At 52.2% G+C, this 20,093-nt stretch overlaps 1 protein-coding gene across 2 annotated transcripts in view; it reads left to right on the forward strand.

Annotated features, from left to right (window-relative positions):
* Positions 1-20,093, forward strand: part of CDK10 (cyclin dependent kinase 10) — a 71,920-nt gene that overhangs the window by 49,846 nt on the left and 1,981 nt on the right. The window contains exons 2-10 of one of the 2 annotated variants that reach the window (XM_050773032.1): positions 11,959-12,074; positions 15,299-15,371; positions 16,598-16,669; positions 17,367-17,469; positions 17,727-17,808; positions 18,139-18,206; positions 19,144-19,196; positions 19,276-19,345; positions 20,005-20,064. In XM_050773032.1, coding sequence (XP_050628989.1) covers positions 11,988-12,074; positions 15,299-15,371; positions 16,598-16,669; positions 17,367-17,469; positions 17,727-17,808; positions 18,139-18,206; positions 19,144-19,196; positions 19,276-19,345; positions 20,005-20,064 — 668 coding nt within the window. In that variant the 5' untranslated portion in view covers positions 11,959-11,987. Of the gene's footprint in view, positions 1-11,958; positions 12,075-15,298; positions 15,372-16,597; positions 16,670-17,366; positions 17,470-17,726; positions 17,809-18,138; positions 18,207-19,143; positions 19,197-19,275; positions 19,346-20,004; positions 20,065-20,093 lie in introns of those variants that run through there. The other variant, XM_050773033.1, reaches the window with a different exon arrangement.

The following is a 20,093-nucleotide window of genomic DNA, read 5'->3' on the forward strand; positions in this document are numbered from 1 at the left end:
GCTTAACAAGTTGGCGACCATGCAGGGACTCAGAGTGGAGGTGGCCCCGCCCTTTGACAGAGTTTCTGCTGGTGCTTAGGACCAGTTTGGGCTTTCAATATTTATTGCTCAGGACAATGGGACAATTGGCTGAGATTGGGGGCCCCGCCACCCTGCAGAGAATCTCTGATCTCCCGGAACTTGGTTGAGGTCTGAGGTTTATTTTGCGTGCAACGCCTTTCCCTTTTCTGGTGTTTCACTTGCTTCCAACAAAGAAGGCGAGTTTCCTGCTTCCGTAATGATGGGGAGCAGGAGAGTTCCCTGGAGTTTCCAGGATGGTGGAGAGCAGTCTAAAGCCTGGGCCCCGTTCCTAGGTAAGTAGCAGAATTGGGGTTCTGTCTTGGAAGTCCTCAATGACTAAAGCTAAGATGAACAACTGGCTGGTCTTAATTTCTTACTATTAGTATGCTCAGTAAATGTATAAATTGTGGGATTGTTTGTTTTGCTTAACTGCTTTTTATTTGTTTCTGTGTTTGCTATTTTTGCTGTTTCAGTCTTTTTCCCATTGGATTTGATGAACTCTGTTAGACTTGGTCAGATCTGAAGGAAACTTCCAAATTGTGGGAAACGAGGCCTCTGAATTAACTGAATTCCCACAGCTGGGAAAAAGGAAAAATAAAAAGCCAGAAAAAGGGAAAACGAGATTTTGACCACCTGATGGGCTTTATTTGCATAACAAGGCCACCTTTTCCCAGCCAAGCCCGAAGAGTAAGTGCCATCACCTCATGCTGCAGTTCAGTGGGTAGAGTCGGCCGTTTTTCCACCAGGACAGCCCAGGTTTGCTTCCTACACCGTTTCTGGTTTGAAATTTGTGTTACTTTTGAAATATCAGCAATTTGTCCCAGCTGAAATAAGATAGTGAGATTTAAAGATTTAAAAGGAATTTTTTTTTTTTATTGAGACGGAGTCTCACTCTGTTGCCCAGGCTGGAGTGCAGTGGCGTGATCTCAGCTCACTGCAACCTCTGCCGCCCAGGTTCACGCCATTCTCCTGCCTCAGCCTCCCAAGTAGTTGGGATTACAGGCACTAGCCACTGCACCTGGCTAATTTTTGTATTTTTAGTAGAGACGGGGTTTCACCATCTTGACTAGGCTGGTCATGAACTCCTAACCTTGTGATCCACCCTCCTTGGCCTCCCAAACTGCTGGGATTACAGGCATGAGCCACTGCGCCCAGCCAAGAGGATTTTTAAAAGGGTTTAATGGTCAAAAGTAAACTTAAAGCTAATATCCGACATATTAGCTTAATTAAGTCCGTATGCCACATACACATATACAGACCCCTGTGTAGAAGAGAAGGCACCAGACTCCTTTTTGGGGAGAAAGTTCTGTTTTTCTTACGGAACCCCAAGAGTGGAAACAAACACGTTCCTCTCAGATCTTAAATTGCTTGCTATTGTATTGTGTTACCTCATTTTTTTTTTTTACTAAAATAGTTGACACAGGACTTTTTGGGGTGCTGCTTCTCCAGCTGGAGGCCTGTGTGGCCAGTGGTGCTCCTACCTGGGTCTCGCTGGGCTCCAGGCTTGCCACTGGAGGTACCCCGCCCACCTAGCCCGGCCGTGGGATCTGCGCTCAGCCCGTGACTGGACTGCGCTTGCCACAACCTGCTTCTGCCTTGGGCACTGGTGTCTGGAGAGGGGGAATGTGCAGGCACCCAAAACGTGGAGATGCTGGGAGCCGCAGAGCCAAGGATGCCACAGCGTCATTGTTCCCACTGCATGCGGTCTGGTGAGTGGGATGTGTTACAGTGTCACCCCCCCCTTTTTTTTTTTTTTTGAGACGGAGTCTCGCTCTGTCCCCCAGGCTGGAGTGCAGTGACCGGATCTCAGCTCACTGCAAGCTCCGCCTCCCGGGTTTACGCCATTCTCCTGCCTCAGCCTCCCGAGTAGCTGAAATTACAGGCGTGCGCCACCACGCCTGGCCGATTTTTTGTATTTTTAGTAGAGACGGGATTTTACCATGTTGGCCAGGATGGTCTTGATCTCTTGACCTCATGATCCGCCCACCTCAGCCTCCGAAAGTGCTGGGATTACAGGTGTGAGCCACCGCGCCCAGCCATCACCCTCCTTTTGTATCTGTGATTCAGAAAGTCCCAAATTCTTCTCCCATGTCCAAGAAAAATGAAGTTATGCAGACAACCGGAGGGTGAGCAGGACAGAGTTTTGTTGAGCAACAGAACAGTTCTCAGTGGAGAGGGGAACCGAAGTGGGCAGCCCCCTACTCAAAGTTGGGTAGGCCCCCACTGAAGTCCCCCACCGCGCACAGCTTATAATTTTATGTTTGACTTGGCATTTTTTTTTTCTGAGAAGGAGTCTTGCTCTGTCACCCAGGCCACAATGCGGTGGTGCGATCTCGGCTCACTGCAACCTCCGCCTCCCGGGTTCAAGCGATTCTCCTGCCTCAGACTCCTGAGTAGCTGGGATTACAGGTGCCCACCACACCTGGCTAATTTTTGTGTTGTTAATACAGACAGGGTTTCACCATGTTAGTCAAGCTGGTCTTGAACTCCTGGCTTCATGATCCGCCTGCCTCGGCCTCCCGAAGTCCTGGGATTACAGGTGGCATTCATTTTTAATGTCCCTCTAGCACACTCAGACTCTCCCTCTGTATTTTGAGATGTCGATTTTGCTGATTTTTCACCTAAGAGTTCTTCCTGTGGTATGTGAATTTAGGGCTATCAAGCTGAAAATTGCCTAAGACAATGAAACAGGTTATCAAGAAATTGGGTTTAGGCCAGGTACAGTGGCTCAGGCCTGTAATCCCAGCACTTTGGGAGGCTGAGGCGGGTGGATCACAAGGTCAGGAGTTCCAGACCAGCCTGGCCAACATGGTGAAACCCTGTCACTATTAAAAATACAAAAATTAGCAGCCAGGCGCGGTGGCTCACGCCTGTAATCTCAGCACATTGGGAGGCTGAGGTGGGTGGATCACTTGAGGTCTGGAGCTCGAGACCAGCCTGGCCAAGATGGTGAAACCCTGTCTCCACTAAAAATACAAAAATTAGCCAGGTGTGGTGGCATGCACCTGTAATCCCAGCTGCCCAGGAGGCTGAGGCAGGAGAATCTCTTGAACCCAAGAAGTGGAGGTTGCAGTGAGCTGAGATTATGCCACTGCACTCCAGCCTGGGTGACAGAGTGAGACTCCATCTCAAAAAAAAAAAAAAAAAAAAAAAAAAAAAGATTGAAAGAAAGAAATTGGAAGTTTAAAATAGTAAGAACAAAAGGGTCTTAGGCATCTTCTGTGTGTCTCATACAACTGTGAATCTATGAGTCATGTGTACAATGTTTCACTACCAAAAATATATAAAAGGGTTTTAATTAATTCGGTTAAAGGAAAGAAAGCACTTAAATACTGTATCAGGAAAATATAAACTTTTTTTGAGGCAGAGTCTCGCTCTGTCACCCGGGCTGGAGTGCAGTGGCGCAGTCTCTGCTCACTGCAAGCTCGGCCGCCCGGGTTCACGCCATTCTCCATTTTTTTTTTTTTTTTTTTTTTTGAGACAGAGTCTCGCTGCCGCCCAGGCTGGAGTGCAGTGGCCGGATCTCAGCTCACTGCAAGCTCCGCCTCCCGGGTTCACGCCATTCTCCTGCCTCAGCCTCCTGAGTAGTTGGGACTACAGGCGCCCGGCTAGTTTTTTGTATTTTTTAGTAGAGACGGGGTTTCCCTGTGTTAGCCAGGATGGTCTTGATCTCCTGACCTCGTGATCCGCCCGTCTTGGCCTCCCACAGTGCTGGGATTACAGGCTTGAGCCACCGCGCCCGGACTATCACAGTTTTCTTAAGTAATCTAGGTGAACTATTTTTAAAAGTTAATCAGGTAAATATAATGGAATATATACCTGTAAATAAGCTTGTAATAATTTCAAATCAAAAGTTATATTAAATAATAGACACCCATTAAATGTCTAGGTCATTTCTAATTTTCCTTAAAAACAATTATATTTTAGGAAAAAATGTTTCTTAAAAAATGTTCTTATGAAAAGGAAACAGGCCAGGCGCAGTGGTTCAAGCCTGTAATCTCAGCAGGTTGGGAGGCCGAGGCAGGTGGATCACTTGAGTTCAGGAGTTCCAGATCAGCCTGGCCAACATGATGAAACCCCATGTCTACTAAAAATACAGAAATTATCCAGGCATGGTGACATGCCTGTAATTACATGCCTGTAATCCTAGTGGTACTTTGGTAGGCCAAGCTGGGTGGATTGCTTGAGCACAGGAGTTTGAGACCAGCCTGGGCAACATAGTGAGTTGTCTTTAAAAAACAAATATATGGGCCGGGCGCGGTGGCTCAAGCCTGTAATCCCAGCACTTTGGGAGGCCGAGACGGGCGGATCACGAGGTCAGGAGATAGAGACCATCCTGGCTAACACGGTGAAACCCCGTCTCTACTAAAAAAAATACAAAAACTTAGCCGGGCGAGGTGGCGGGCGCCTGTAGTCCCAGCTACTCGGGAGGCTGAGGCAGGAGAATGGCGTAAACCCGGGAGGCGGAGCTTGCAGTGAGCTGAGATCTGGCCAGTGCACTCCAGCCTGGGCGACAGAGCGAGACTCCGTCTCAAAACAAAAACAAAAACAAATATATGGCCGGGCGCAGTGGCTCACGCCTGTAATCCCAGCACTTTGGGAGGCCGAGGCAGGTGGATCACGAGGTCAGGAGATTGAGACCATCCTGGCTAACATGGTGAAACCCCATCTACCGAAAATACAAAAAATTAGTTGGGCGTGGTGGCGGGCGCCTGTAGTCCCAGCTACTCAGGAGGCTGAGGCAGGAGAATGGCAAGAACCCAGGAGGCGGAGCTTGCAGTGAGCAGAGACTGTGCCGCTGCACTCCAGCCTGGGTGACAGAGCGAGACTGTCTCAAAAAAAAATTTAAAAAAAAAAAATTACAGATGTAAAGATAGTTATAAGGAGGTATTTATAGTAGGAAAAGTTAAAAGGAAAATAATTTCATATGGGAAAGAATCTTGTATGCTAAATTTTTGTTCTAAAATGGCTGGTTATTTTGGAAAGAGGGATGTTCAGGATAAAACAGGAAGACCAAGTATATTATAAATGGTTTGTGTAAGTTGTGATAAAGTTTGTAAAAAGATTTATATATACACATATATGTATATTTTAGACGGAGTCTTACCCTGTTGACTGGGCTGGAGTGCAGTGGTGCAATCTCGGCTCACTGCAAGCTTTGCTTCCTGGGTTCATGCCATTCTCCTGCCTCAGCCTCCCGAGTAGCTGGGACTATAGGCGCCCGCCACCACAACTGGCTAATTTTTTGTATTTTTAGTAGAGACGGGGTTTCTCCATGTTGGCCAGGCTGGTCTTGAACTACTGACCTCAGGTGATCCACCCTCCTTGGCCTTCCAAAGTGCTGAGATTACAGGTGTGAGCCACCACGCCCAGCATTACAAATTATTTTATTTTTTTTATTTTTATTTATTTTTTATTTTTTTATTATTATTATTTTTTTTTGAGACGGAGTCTCGCTCTGTCGCCCAGGCTGGAGTGCAGTGGCGCGATCTCGGCTCACTGCAAGCTCCGCCTCCCGGGTTCACGCCATTCTCCTGCCTCAGCCTCCCGAGTAGCTGGGACTACAGGCGCCCACAACCGCGCCCGGCTAATTTTTTGTATTTTTAGTAGAGACGGGGTTTCACCGTGGTCTCGATCTCCTGACCTTGTGATCCGCCCGCCTCGGCCTCCCAAAGTGCTGGGATTACAGGCGTGAGCCACCGCGCCTGGCCTATTTTTATTTTTATAGATAGAGTCTCGTTCTGTCACCCAGGCTGAAGTGCAGTGGTGTGATCTCGGTTCACTGAAACCTCCTCCTCCCGGGTTCAAGCGATTCTCCTGGCTTAGCCTCCCAAGTAGCCGGGATCACAGACGCACACCACCATGCCTGGCTACTTTTTGTATTTTTAGTAGAGACGAGGTTTTGTCATGTTGGTCAGGCTGGTCTAGAACTCCTGACCTCAAGTGATCCGACTGCCTTGGCCTCCCAAAGTGCTGGGATTACAGGCGTCAGCCACCATGTCTGGCCTGAAAATTATACCTTGTGGTCACGATGATTACAATTTAATAGATTTGTTTATAAAAGTTTAGAGATTTAATTGACCTTATGCTGTCTTTATCATTTGAGAAATTCTCTCAAAGAATAAAGGTTTCTACATTTTTTTTTTTTTGAAATCTTTTGAGTTATCTCAGCACCGTAAGAAAGGTAAAAACAGGGCTGGGCGCGGTGGCTCAAGCCTGTAATCCCAGCACTTTGGGAGGCCGAGATGGGCAGATCACGAGGTCAGGAGATCGAGACCATCCTGGTGAACACGGTGAAACCCTGTCTCTACTAAAAAATACAAAAAACTAGCCGGGCAAGGCGGCGGGCGCCTGTAGTCCCAGCTACTCGGGAGGCTGAGGCAGGAGAATGGCGTAAACCCGGGGGGCGGAGCTTGCAGTGAGCTGAGATCCGGCCACTGCACTCCAGCTCGGGCGACAGAGCCAGACTCCATCTCAAAAAAAAAAAAAAAAAAAAAAAAAAAAGAAAGGTAAAAACAGGAAAAAAATAAGAAAATAAAAAAAGAGGAATCTGTGAGTTACCACTGTGGCTAAGTGACTTATTTTTCAGTGTCCTGTGATCCTATTTAGTGATAGCAACTGTTTTAAACTTTTTATATTTGACAAACTTTCCAAAATCAAATTCTTTCTTCAGTTCTCATTAATTTTTATTTTTCTTTTTTTTGTGATGGAGTCTCACTCTGTTGCCCTGGCTGGAGTGCAGTGGGCAATCTCAGCTCACTGCAACCTCCACCTCCTGGGTTCAAGCGATTCTCCTGCCTCAGCCTCCCGAGCAGCTGGGACTACAGGTGCCTGCCACCACACCCGGCTAATTTTTATTTATTTTTTCTTTTTGAGACAGAGTCTTGCTGTGTCGCCCAGGCTGGAGTGCAGTGGCAAGATCTCAGCTCACTTGAACTTCCGCCTCCCGGGTTCACGCCATTCTCCTGTCAGCCTCCCGAGTAGCTGGGACTACAGGCGCCCGCTACCACACCTGGCTAATTTTTGTGTATATTTTAGTAGAGACAGGGATTCACTGTGTTAGCCAGGATGGTCTTGATCTCATGACCTTGTGATCCATCCACCTCAGCCTCCCAAAGTGCTGGGATTACAGGCGTGAGCCACCGTGCCTGGCAATTTTTTGATATTATGTCCCCTGATGTCCAAAAAGAGATATATGGTTTATTTGGTATAACGAAATCATACAGGAAGCATTTTTAAATGTGAAATGGTGTTTTTCTTGGGATTATATTTATAAATGTGTTGTTAGTGTGTGTTCCAAAATTGTATGTCTGTGATTCTGATGTCTTAGTATATGGGATTAGCAGTAGTTATGATTATTATGTAAAATTATTGTGTGCCACATAAGTAACCAAATTTGCTTGCCAATTATGTCTTTTTTTTTTTTTTTCTTTTTTCTGAGACAGAGTCTTGCTCTATGGCCCAGGCTGGAGTGCAGTGGTGCAATCTTGGCTCACTGCAACCTCTGCCTCCTGGATTCAAGCGATTCTCGTACCTCAGCCTCCAGAGTAGTTGGACTGCAGGTGCATGCTACCACGGCCAGCTAATTTTTGTATTTTTAGTAGAGACAGGTTTTTTTTTTTGAAACAGAGTTTTGCTTTTGTTGCCCAGGCTTGGAGTGCAATGGCACAATCTCGGCTCACTGCAACCTCCACCTTCTGGGTTCAAGCAGATCTCCTGCCTCAGCCTCTCAAGTAGCTGGGATTACAGGCATGTACCACCATGCCTGGCTAATTTTGTATTTAGTAGAGACAGGGTTTCACCATGTTGATGAGGCTGGTCTCGAACTCCTGACCTAAAGTGATCCACCCACCTCAGCCTCCCAGAGTGCTGGGATTATAGGTGTGAGCCACTGTGCCCAGCCAAGACAGGGTTTTGCCATGTTAGCCAGGGTGGTCTCAAACTCCTGACCTCAAGTTATCTGCCTGCCTTGGCCTCCCAAAGTGCTGGGATTACAGGCATGAGCCACTGTGCTCGGCCTCAATTATGTCTTTAACTGTGGCTAAGATTTTGTCATCCACAATTGTTTTTTTACTCTGATCCTTTTATAGGGCAGTTTATAGTCAGCTATAGAACTCCAAGGTACTCTTCAATATAAGTTTCTGATCACTTTAGAGATTGTGCCATTAGAATAGAGTGAAAAACTTCCAAGACTCTCATTGACAGCTGCTATATTCATGAGGATTGTTCATCCAGTATTGGGCAAAAAGAGTTAATTTTATGGACTAAACTAATATAAGACTGAAATAATCTTTTTACATTTTTGCTTAAAACATTACTGATCCTTTCTGTTCTTTCAGAACCAAGAAAACTTTTTAACTTTGAGCTATTTGCAGCTTTTAGCAATTGAGTAAAGTACACTCCTGTGAGAAAAATTTGGAACATATATATATATTTTTAAAATTTTGCTTGAGTAGCATATCTCTTTCTGATTTCTCCAAAAATTGGGAACTATTTGTGAGCACTATTTAAAAAAAAAAAAAAAAAAAAAAAAGTTTTCCTCTCCTTTCCCCTATCTGTATTCTAATGTCAATAGAATTATGTGCACAAGTGCAGTACAATCTGTTTTCTCTTGTAATAGGACATAATTAGAGACCCTGCATATTCCACCAAGGCTTTGACTGGAATGGTATGCTTTCACATATAAACAGGCTGCTTTAAGCAATCCAAGTTGACTTATAGAGCCCATAAAAGCCCTTGGGAAAACTGGCTTCATACTGTATCCGCCCGGCAGGTTCTTCTTGCCCAGATGGAGTCAGTTGATCAAGGTGGGGAAACTGCAATATAGAAAGGGTTTAATTCACATGGACAAGTGATTATTACTGAAATCAGTCTCCCCAAGAACTCAGGGACGGGTTTTCCAAAGGTCATTTGGGGGAAAGGGTAGGGTAGCCGGGCAGTGGTGCTTGCTGCTGGCTGGTTGTGGTGCTTGCTGCTGGCTGGTTGTGGTGCTTGCTGCTGGCTGGTTGTGGTGCTTGCTGCTGGCTGGTTGGGGGGGCCATCGTAAGGTGAGACAGGACCCTCCTTTGCTGAGTCACTTCTGGGTGGGACTCTAGGAGTAGTTGGCAGGTCCAGTGAAGCCATCATCAGCCAGTGGGTCCTGTTGGAACCGTAGGTACGAGACATGCAAAAAACCCTTGAGAGATATTGCAAAAGGCCAGTCTTAGGTTCCAATAGCATTGTGATCTGCAGGACCTCTGGAATAATGGCTGACAATTGTTGATGTCTACATCTTAGCAGAATTCAGGCTCCTTTCCTCTCCCTAGCCTGGTGGCCCCTCATTAGTTTTACAAATACAGTTGAGTTTTGGGGAGGGGCTATTATCATTTAAACTATAAACATCTCCCAAAGTTAGCCCAAGAATAACTGAAGGCCGCTTGAAAGCTAAAGGTCAAAGGGGGTTTGGCTAGATCAGATCTTCCCCAACTGGCATAATTTTCTCAGTGATACAATTTTTGTGCCCAGTCACAACACCCCCATTTTCTTATTTCTCTTTTTCTGAGACGGAGTCTCTCTCTGTTGCCCAGGCTGGAGTGCAGTGGCGCAATCTCAGTTCACTGCAAGCTCCGCCTCCCGGGTTCATGCCATTCTCCTGCCTCAGCCTCCCAAGTAGCTGGGACTACAGGCACCCGCCACCATGCCTGACTAATTTTTTGTATTTTTTAGTAGAGACGGGGTTTCACTGTGTTAGCCAGGATGGTCCCAATCTCCTGACCTCGTGATCTGCCCGCCTTGGCCTCCCAAAGTGTTGGGATTACAGGCGTGAGCCACCGCGCCCGGCCAACACCCCCATTTTCTATACCACACTGAACTCCCCCATTTTCTACATGCTGATCAAAACCAATCTGAATGGAGTCTAGGTCTGGCTGTGGGCTGTTGGGAACAGGGCCCCAAACCTGGCCATAAACTGGCCCCAAAAGTGGCCATAAACAAAATCACAAAATCTCTGCAGCACTGTGACATGCTCATGATGGCCATGATGCCCATGCTGGAAGGCTATCCGTCTACTGGAATGAGGCTCATCCAGGGAGGAAAACCGCTCAGAGGCGTTCCTGAACTTAGCATGAGCGATCTGTGCCTTAAGGACGTGCTCCTGCTGCAGATAACTAGCCAGACCCATCCCTTTATTTTGGCCTATCCTTTTATTTCCTGTAAGAAATGCTTTTAGTTAATCTATAATCTACAGAAACAATGCTCATCACTGGCTTGCTGTCAATAAATACGTGGGTAAATCTTTGTTCACGGCTTTCAGCTCTGAAGGCCGTGAGACCCCTGATTTCCCACTCTACACCCTGTATTTCTGTGTGTGTGTCTTTAATTCCTCTAGTGCCGCTGGGTTAGGGTCTCCACGACCGAGCTGGTCTCAGCAGTGGGCAGTGGTTTAGGCCCTGCTTGCTCAACTGGATTTCAACAGTGAAGCCAGATTAGTGGACATGCTGGCTGCCCCTGATCCTGGACCTGGACCAACGGCACTTCCTAAACGTTCCACGTCGACTTTTCTTTCTCCACCTTCCAGGGCTGGGCTGTGAGATTGAAGAGGAAGGTGCCTGTGAGAATGGCTTCTATCAGCTTCAGAGGTCAGGTCTTCCATGAGTGAGGGGAGGTATCTACTTTGCAGCACCTTGTTAGGGAATGCTGACATAGCTACCTCTTCCCGCCCAGAAGCTAAGCTTAAATGCCACCCCTCAACGGAGCTTCTCTCCTGTCTTTCACTTGCTGCTGCTTATTTCTGTCACAGAACTTGACAGCATCGACATCAGCGCTTGTTTCCTTCAGTCTCCCGGAGTCCCCATGTCCTGAACACAGAGGAGGCACCCAAATGCGTGCTGAAGCCCACAACCCTGGACCAAGTGACCTGACCCTCACCTGGAGGACCTTCACCTTCACCTCTCACCTGGAGGACCCTCTGACCTGGAGGACCCCTCACCTGGGGGACCCTCACCTGGAGGACCCCTCACCTGGAGGACCCTCTCACCTGGAGGACCCTCACCTGGAGGACTCTGACCTGGAGGACCCCCTCACCTGGAGAACCCTCTTACCTGGAGGACCCCTAACCTGGGGGACTCTCTGACCTGGAGGACCCCTCACCTGGGGGACCCTCTCACCTGGAGGACCCTCTCACCTGGGGGACTCTCTGACCTGGAGGACCCCTAACCTGGGGGACCCTCTCACCTGGAGGACCCTCACCTGGAGGACCCCTCACCTGGGGGACCCTCTCACCTGGAGGACCCTCACCTGGAGGACCCCTCACCTGGGGGACCCTCTCACCTGGAGGACCCTCTTACATGGAGGACCCCTCACTTGGGGGACCCTCACCTGGAGGACCCCCTCACCTGGAGAACCCTCTTACCTGGAGGACCCCTAACCTGGGGGACTCTCTGACCTGGAGGATCCCTCACCTGGGGGACCCTCTCACCTGGAGGACCCCTCACCTGGGGGACCCTCTCACCTGGAGGACCCTCTTACCTGGAGGACCCCTCACCTGGAGGACCCTCTTACCTGGAGGACTCTTACCTGGGGGACCCTCTCACCCCTACCTAGAGGACCTGGCCATATGAAGGACTCCCACCTGGAGGACCCTCTTACCTGGGGGACCCCATCTCACCTGGAAGACCCCATCTCACCTGGAAGACCTTCATCTGAACAATCGCCGTGGCCTCCCACTACGGCGCAGCCGGGTCGGGTGCCCGGGCTTCACCCTAAAATAAGGCCCGAACTGCAGCAGTCGGAGCGGGTCCCTGGGGCGGAGCGCCTAGGGCGGACCCGCGGGAGCGTCTCTTGGTAACCGTTGGTAAGGAGAGGAAGCCCGGAAAGGAGCTTTCGCGCACGCGCCGCGGGGCCGTCCGCGTCTGCGCCTGCGCGCACAGGAGGCGTGGCCAGCGCTGGGCATGGCGGAGCCAGACCTAGAGTCGGAGCAGATCCGTCTGAAGTGTATTCGTAAGGAGGGCTTCTTCACGGTGCCTCCGGAACACAGGGTGCGCGGGGGGCCACCCGGGCAGCTCTGCGCGCTTCGCTAGCGGCACTGCTTGGCCGGAACTGGGGAGTCTCGTGTCGCGCTACCGCGCCGAAGCTTCCGGCACGGGCCGGAGCGACAGTCCCAGAGTTCCCCGCGGCGGGGGCGGAGGGCGGGGCGGGCTCGGGACTCGGACGGGCGGTCCCCGGAGATCTCGGGGGACCGGGGCGGGCTCGGGACTCGGACGGGCGGTCCCCGGAGATCTCGGGGGGCCGGGGCGGGCTCGGGACTCGGACGGGCGGTCCCCGGAGATCTCGGGGGGCCGGGGCGGGCTCGGGGATGCCTCGCGCCCGCAGAGAGACGGGCCCGCGCCGTGGGAAGAGCAGGCTCCGGGCTCCAGCTCAGCGCCCGGGCCGGGCTTTGCAGGCTGAGCCGCGAGCCGCTTGCTTCTGTGAAAAATTTACTCGCGCGACGAGTTGGGGCTTGAAGGCTCCCGCTGGGGTTGGGCTGCATCGAGCGGGCTCCGGCGCTGCCTGGCGGCTTCACGCGAGCCCTGGCGCGCGGCCCTTGCAGAGGTGCCGGTGCCTCCGTCTGCAGAGACCAGGAGGGAGCCTCGGGGCGTTGGGCGATGTCGCCCAGGTGCACGGCTGGTGGGGGCGGACAGGCTTGAACTTTGGCCGCTGGTTTGTGTTTTAACTGCTGGCTGGTGCTCTGAGAGGACAAGCCACGTGTTCAGTAAGAATCATTAACAGATCGTGGCTGGATGACAACAGGAGCCACACTTGGCTCATTCAGACGCGCAGCAGGCGCTCACCGCGTTGAGTCCCGTGCTGGACTCCGGTGAAGTAGTGATTTGGCCTTATCCTTTTTTTTTTTGAGACAGAGTCTCGCGCTCTCGCCCAGGCTAGAATGTAGTGGCATGATCAGGGCTCGGTGCATCGTCAGCCTCCTGGGCTCAAGTGATTTTCCCGCCTTGGCCTCCCAAAGTGCTGGAATTACAGGCGTGAGCCACCGCATCCGGCCTGGCATGGCCTTTCTTTGAGTTCAGGAAATGTGACAAGGATTTGGACACCCAGAAATAAGAAGGGTGTGGAGAAGAGCACAAGCAGAGGATGTGAGAAGAGGGATTAAGGCAGGAAAGGGAGGTTGAGGCTAGGCCATCAGTGAGTGCCAGGCCAGATGCTTCTGACTCGGTCTCCAGGTGTCAGGAAAGAATCAGAATGAGAACAAAGGCCAGCCAGTGGCTCACACCTGTAATCTCAGCAGTCTGGGAGGCTGAAGTGGGAGGATTGCTTGAGCCCAGGTTTGAGACTGAGGGTTAAGAGAAGGGAAGCCGGGAAATGGGGCCGTGAGGTTTCAGACTTTGGTACATGTGCTTTTTTCTTTTTTTTTTGGAGACGGAGTCGCTCTGTCACCCAGGCTTGAGTGCAGTGACGCAGTCTTAGCTCACTGCAAGCTGCACCTCCCGGGTTCACGCCATTCTCCTGCCTCAGCCTCCCGGGTAGCTGGAACTACAGGTGCCTGTCACCACGCCCGGCTAATTTTTTCATATTTTTAATAGAGTTAATGGGGTTTCACCATGTTCGCCAGGATGGTCTCCATCTCCGGACCTCGTGATCTGCCCGCCTCGGCCTCCCAAAGTGCTGGGATTACAGGCATGAGCCACGTCCCCCCCGCCTACATGTGCTTGTTAGATCCATGGAGAACGGCACAGACTCTACTAGGACAGAGACCCTAAAATATAGGGCCTTAAGATGATGCCTTTCTTCACTCTTCTCTAACATTCTGGAGAGAAGCAGTTTTTTTGCACAGGTGGGCCAGGCATTCTGGTTCTGTTTGTCTTCCCGTCACTGAGGCGAGGAGAGGTGAAAGCTTCCTTTCACCTGGAAGTCACACAGTCCCTTCAGCTGACATCCCAAGGCCAGATGCCACTGGGTAGCGTTTCATATCTTACAGGAGGTAGTGACATAGGGATGCTGGGACAGCAGCCTCTGCCGCGGATGTAGTTTTGTACATGGGATTGAAAGGGAGTATCTGAGTGGCCGCCTCTGATATTTCTTGCAAAGCATTGGCCCAGTATCGTCACCACCTTTTCTCATCAGAAAAACCCAAGAGGCGAGGCACGGTGGCTCACGCTTGTAATCCTAGCACTCTGGGAGGCTGAGGTGGGTGAATCAGTGTCAGGCCTCTGAGCCCAAGTCAAGCCATTGCATCCCGTGACTTGCACCTATACGCCCAGATGGCCTGAAGTAACTGAAAAATCACAAAAGAAGTGAAAATGGCTGGTCCTTGCCCTAAGTGATGACATTACCTTGTGAAATTCCCTTTCCTGGCTCATCCTGGCTGAAAAACTCCCCCACTGAGCGCCTTGTGACCCCCACTCCTGCCCACCAGAGAACAACCCCCTTTCTACTGTAATTTTCCTTTACCCACCCAAATCCTATAAAACGGCCCCACCCTTATCTCCCTTCGCTGACTCTCTTTTCGGACTCAGCCCGCCCGCACCCAGGTGATTAAAAAGCTTTATTGCTCGCACAAAGCCTGTTTGGTGGTCTCTTCACACGGACGTGCATAACAATCAGGAGATCGAGACCATCCTGGCCGACATGGTGAAACCCCGTCTCTACTAAAAATAGAAAATTGGCCGGTTGTGGCACGTGCCTGTAGTCCCAGCTACTCAGGAGGCTGATGCTGGAGAATCACTTGAACCCAGGAGGTGGAGCTTACAGTGAACCAAGATCTTGCCACTGCACTCCAGCCTGGGCAACAGAGCGAGACTCAGTCTCAAAAAAAGAAAAAAGTCCGGGCGTGGTGGCTCACGCCTGTAATCCCAGCACTTTGGGAGGCTGAGGCGGGTGGATCATGAGGTCAGGGGAGATTGAGACCATCCTGGCTAACACAGTGAAACCCCGTCTCTAGTAAAAATACAAAAAAAAAAAAAAATTAGCTGGGCAGGGTGGTGGGTGTCTGTAGTCCTAGCTCCTCGGGAGGCTGAGGCAGGAGAATGGCGGGAACCCAGGAGGAGGAGCTTGCGGTGAACCAAGATCACGCCACTGCACTCCAGCCTGGGTGACAGAGTGAGACTCCGTCTCAAAAAAAAAAAAAAAAACAGCCTGAGCATGTGGTTGCCTTTCTGCTTGGTGAGCAAGACGTGAGTGGGCTCCCTGGTACAAATTCCATTTGAAATGTCCTCAGTTGTTCCATCAGCTGCCAGATTTCCACACTGGCAACACCGTTCTTTTTCAGCTGGGACGATGCCGCAGTGTGAAGGAGTTTGAGAAGCTGAACCGCATTGGAGAGGGTACCTACGGCATTGTGTGTGAGTGGCCAAGGCCAGAGCGTGTAGCCGCAGCTCGTGGCTGTGACAGTGTGGGATGAGACTGTTGAAGCGGCAGCTGCGTTGGGCTGGATGGGACTCAGACCCTGTACTCTAAACCAGGGCAGAAACTTGTTCGCAACTTTAATTCCTGGTGTAGTCATCACAAATGTTACACCATTTCTGGATAAACGGAAGCATCCAGTTGCTAATGCCCATAAACCAAATGTGTCACGCAGAGTAGAGAGAACTGTCAGAGAAATCAAATACAGAACTTTCCAGAAGCGGCAGGAGCTGGACACGACGCTCATGTCTATAACCTCAGCAACTCTGGAGGGGTCACCTGAGCCCAGGTGGTTTTTCTTTTTGCTTGTTTTTGAGATGGGTTTTGCTCTGTTGCCCAGGCTGGAGTGCAGTGGCGTCACCACAGCTCACGGCAGCCTCGACCTCCCAGGCTCGAGTGATCCTCCCACCTCAGCCTCCTGAGTAGCTGGGACCACGAGTACAGAATCACACCCGGCTGATTTTTTGATTTTTGGTAGAGATGGGATCTCCCTATGTTGCCCGGGCTGGTCTTGAACTTCTGGGCTCAAATGATCCTCCTGCCTCAGCCTCCCAAAGCACTGGGATTACAGGTGCGAGCCACTGCACCCGGCGAAGCCTAGGAGTTTGAGGCTGCAGTGAGCTGTGATCGCGCCACCGCACTCCAGCCTTGGCAACAGAGGGAGACCCTGTCTCAAAAAAACCAAAACCACCACACACAACTGAAGCTCATAACAGCTGTGAAATTGGCGTAGATCATTCTGGAAGCTGCACACATTGGCACGGTGTTGTGTAGAGCCATCTTCACACAAAATAAGGTTCACTTTTTTCTACATAGAGTACCTTGCTTGCTCTTAGGACATTACAAGAGCTCAAAGCTGTGATCTGCGTGCCGAGGAGGCGCACAGGGAGAGCCTGGAGCCACAGAACGGAGTGGCTGGAGGCCAGGGTCCAGCACAGAGCAAAGCTGGGCACCCCCTGCGCAGTTCAAATGAGGAAACCCCCCCAGGGAGCAGGTGTCTCGGGCTGCAGGTGTTGCACAGAGTGAGGATTGAGTGTCACGGGCAGGAGGTTGTCAGAGGAGAGAACGGGGACCCCTGTGGCTCATGGAGAGGTTCCTGTGCAGCACTAGGGGGCCCACGAGGGGCATCGAGATGGACGTCGTCACCAACGCGTTTCCATTGCAGATCGGGCCCGGGACACCCAGACAGATGAGATTGTCGCGCTGAAGAAGGTACGGATGGACAAGGAGAAGGATGGTGAGCAGGAAGATGGGGTGCTGGGACCCCACACTGGGAGGAGGCAGAAAGGTGTGACAAGGAGGAGGATGGTGAGCAGGAGGATGGGGTGCTGGGACCCCACGCTGGGAGGAGGTAGAAAGGTGTGACAAGGATGGTGAGCAGGAGGATGGAGTGCTGGGACCCCACACTGGGAGGAGGCAGAAAGGTGTGACAAGGAGGAGGATGGTGAGCAGGAGGATGGGGTGCTGGGACCCCACGCTGGGAGGAGGCAGAAAGGTGTGAGTTACCTGAAGTTTCCTCAGAGCGACTGCACAGTGGCTGTAGGGGGCTATCCTCTGGGCGGGTTCTGGCGTGGCCCAGCGCGTCACCCCCAGGTCCACACGCGGCCTCAGCTGTCTGCCGGGAGGGCTCTGCGGTCTCCATCCCCTCCTCCTCCTGCAGGCTCAGCTCTGCTGTCCCCTCCACCCCCAGCACCTGCCTGTGTAGGCAGGGCCCTGCCACGCCCCAGACGGATGTCCATGGTGGCTAGAGGTGCTGATGCGTATTTGGTCAAGAAAGAGTTAAAAGTGCTTATTGGGGTCTCCCTGATCTTCCCTGAGGTGGGGACAGCTGCAGCGACTGGCATCAGGTGTTCATGAAGCCCCGGGAGTGGCTGGGGTCGGGGCGTCCCCGTCATCACTGGGGTGGGGCTTGCTGAGGCCGCCTCCCTCCCCAGGCATCCCCATCAGCAGCCTGCGGGAGATCACACTGCTGCTCCGCCTGCGTCACCCCAACATCGTGGAGCTGAAGGAGGTGGTTGTGGGGAACCACCTGGAGAGGTACGCGGTCTCCTGCTCTGTGCATCGGGCCCCAGGGAGCATGTATCTTGGGCTAGAGGTGTCGCACAGAGTGAGGACTGAGTGTCACTGGGCACGAGGTTGTCAGAGAAGAGATGGCCCCACCTCACTGCCTGGCCCAGCCCGTTGTCAGAGGCGGACACAGGTTGTCCTGCCCATGTCCCCTCCTGCAGCAGGGGAGGGTCCACTTTGACCCCTTAGAAGGCCGGAGGGTGGTATGCATCTTCTGTTTCTTCTAGCATCTTCCTGGTGATGGGTTACTGTGAGCAGGACCTGGCCAGCCTCCTGGAGAATATGCCAACACCCTTCTCGGAGGCCCAAGTGCGTGGCAGAGGGCCTGGGGTGGGGGAATGGGCTTCATGGGCCCTTGTGGTGCACATTTATAACAAAACAGGGCCACCTGGGGATTTGCAGAGCTGCTGCTGCCTCTGCCTCCGCCTCCCAGTGTGTCAGTGAGCTTCAGTGAGGTAGAATTCCTGTGGTGGGGGCATCTGGTGGGAGCATGCGGCCCCGGGGCCGAGAGCCTTGCGAGGGCACTGGTTTCCTGGGCTGTTGTGACTGCCAGTCCTGCTGGCCACTGTGGGTGTGGCAGGGCCGGGCCGGGCTTCCCTGCAGGCTCAGCCTGACTGGCACCTCTGACCCTCTACACAGGTCAAGTGCATCGTGCTGCAGGTGCTCCGGGGCCTCCAGTATCTGCACAGGAACTTCATCATCCACAGGTGGGTGACAGCTTGCCAGAGTCGGAAGCACAGATTCCGCTGAGGCCTGACTCTGCTGCCTCCTATGGAAAGTTACTAAAAGCTCAAGGGTTCCCAGCTGCAGCAGCTGCCCACTGCCCACTCCATTTGTGTTTTATTCTGAAACAGAAAAGGGGTCTCTCTGTGTTGGCCAGGCTGGTCTCAAACACCTGGGCTCAAGTGATCCTCCCACCTCGGCCTCCCAAAGTGCTGGGATTACAGGTGGGAGCCACCGTGCCTGGTCATGCACTCCCAGTTTTAAAAGGCTCAAACATTAAGAGCATGTATGGGTTCATGAAAATAAAAATAATAAAGATACTAGGCCAGGCACGGTGGCTCATGCCTGTAATCCCAGCACTTTGAGAGGCCGAGGCGGGCGGATCACGAGGTCAGGAGATTGAGACCATCCTGGCTAACACGGTGAAACCCCGTCTCTACTAAAAATTAAAAAAAAAAATTAGCTGGGCTTGGTGGCGGGTGCCTGTAGTCCCAGCCGCTCAGGAGGCTGAGGCAGGAGAATGGCATGAACCCGGGAGGTGGAGCTTGCAGTGAGCCGAGATCGCGCCATTGCACTCCAGCCTGGGCAACAGTACGAGACTCTGTCTCAAAAAAAAAAAAAAGATACTAAAAAGCCCAAACATGAGAAAATGTGCAGGAAGTCTATGGACATCGGTGCTGTGGGAGAGGTCTTATCCCCCGGTGGCCCTCGCCCTCTGGTGTGGGCATCAGTGCTGTGGGAGAGGTCTCATCCCCCTGGTGGCCCTCGCCCTCTGGTGTGGGCATCAGTGCTGTGGGAGAGGTCTCATCCCCCTGGTGGCCCTCGCCCTCTGGTGTGGCATGTCAGTGCCGTGGGGGAGGTCTCATCCCCCCGGTGACCCTCGCCCTCTGGGAACCACCTGCCACTGTTTTTCTATCACAGGGACCTGAAGGTTTCCAACTTGCTCATGACCGACAAGGGCTGTGTGAAGACAGGTGGGTGCAACTTGTGCCAGGCCCTGTCCCTAGATTGTCAGCTCTCACTTGGTGACACACACTCCCCTTTCTGCTACAGCGGATTTCGGCTTGGCCCGGGCCTATGGCGTCCCAGTAAAGCCAATGACCCCCAAGGTGGTCACTCTCTGGTAAGTCCTTCTGAAGCGTGGTGGCCCCTGGGGACCAGGCCTGCCTGGTGGAGGGCTCCTTGCGACGTCAGTCTGAAGCCGCAAATGGCCTTGGGAATGTTAAGCTATAGGGTTTGTGCAAACTCATAAACGCTGGGTCTAGGACAGCCTCCAGGACACAGCAGGGCTGTCCCACAAAATGGTGAGAGCCGGGCTCAGTGGCGTCAAGGGACCTGCCTAGCTGAGACACACCTCGCACTGTGGCCGGGAAACCGTCTCTGGAGGGAAGGCCGCTTCCGACTGAAGGATGGGCAGCTTGCATGGTTTCCCTGGTTCTTCCTCTTGGATACTTTCAGCCAGACAGGGTCATGCTTAGCAAGGGCTGAACATCAGAGTTGGTCAGACACAGGTCAGGACACCACATGTCGTGTCGTCCCCATCTGAGAACAGGTTGGTGGTGGCTGGTGTGGCTGTGTGCTGAGGGTCTGTGGTCCCTGCGACTCTCAGGACGCCGCTGCCAGTGCCGCCACCGGCAGCCATTGCTGTGTGCGCCACCTAGATCTGCAGGGCTTGGGGCAGGTTTCCAGGTCACCACAGGCTCTCAGGGAGGCTGTGTCCTGTGGAGGTCTGGGCTGGGGGAGAGGAGCTGGCCATACTGAGGTGGGTGCTGCTTTGTGCAGGTACCGAGCCCCCGAACTGCTGTTGGGAACCACCACGCAGACCACCAGCATCGACATGTGGTGAGGAGCGGTTACTGCTCCCGGGTCCT

Source organism: Macaca thibetana, chromosome 20 (assembly GCF_024542745.1).
Source record: "Macaca thibetana thibetana isolate TM-01 chromosome 20, ASM2454274v1, whole genome shotgun sequence".
Classification (NCBI taxonomy): Eukaryota; Metazoa; Chordata; class Mammalia; order Primates; family Cercopithecidae; genus Macaca; species Macaca thibetana.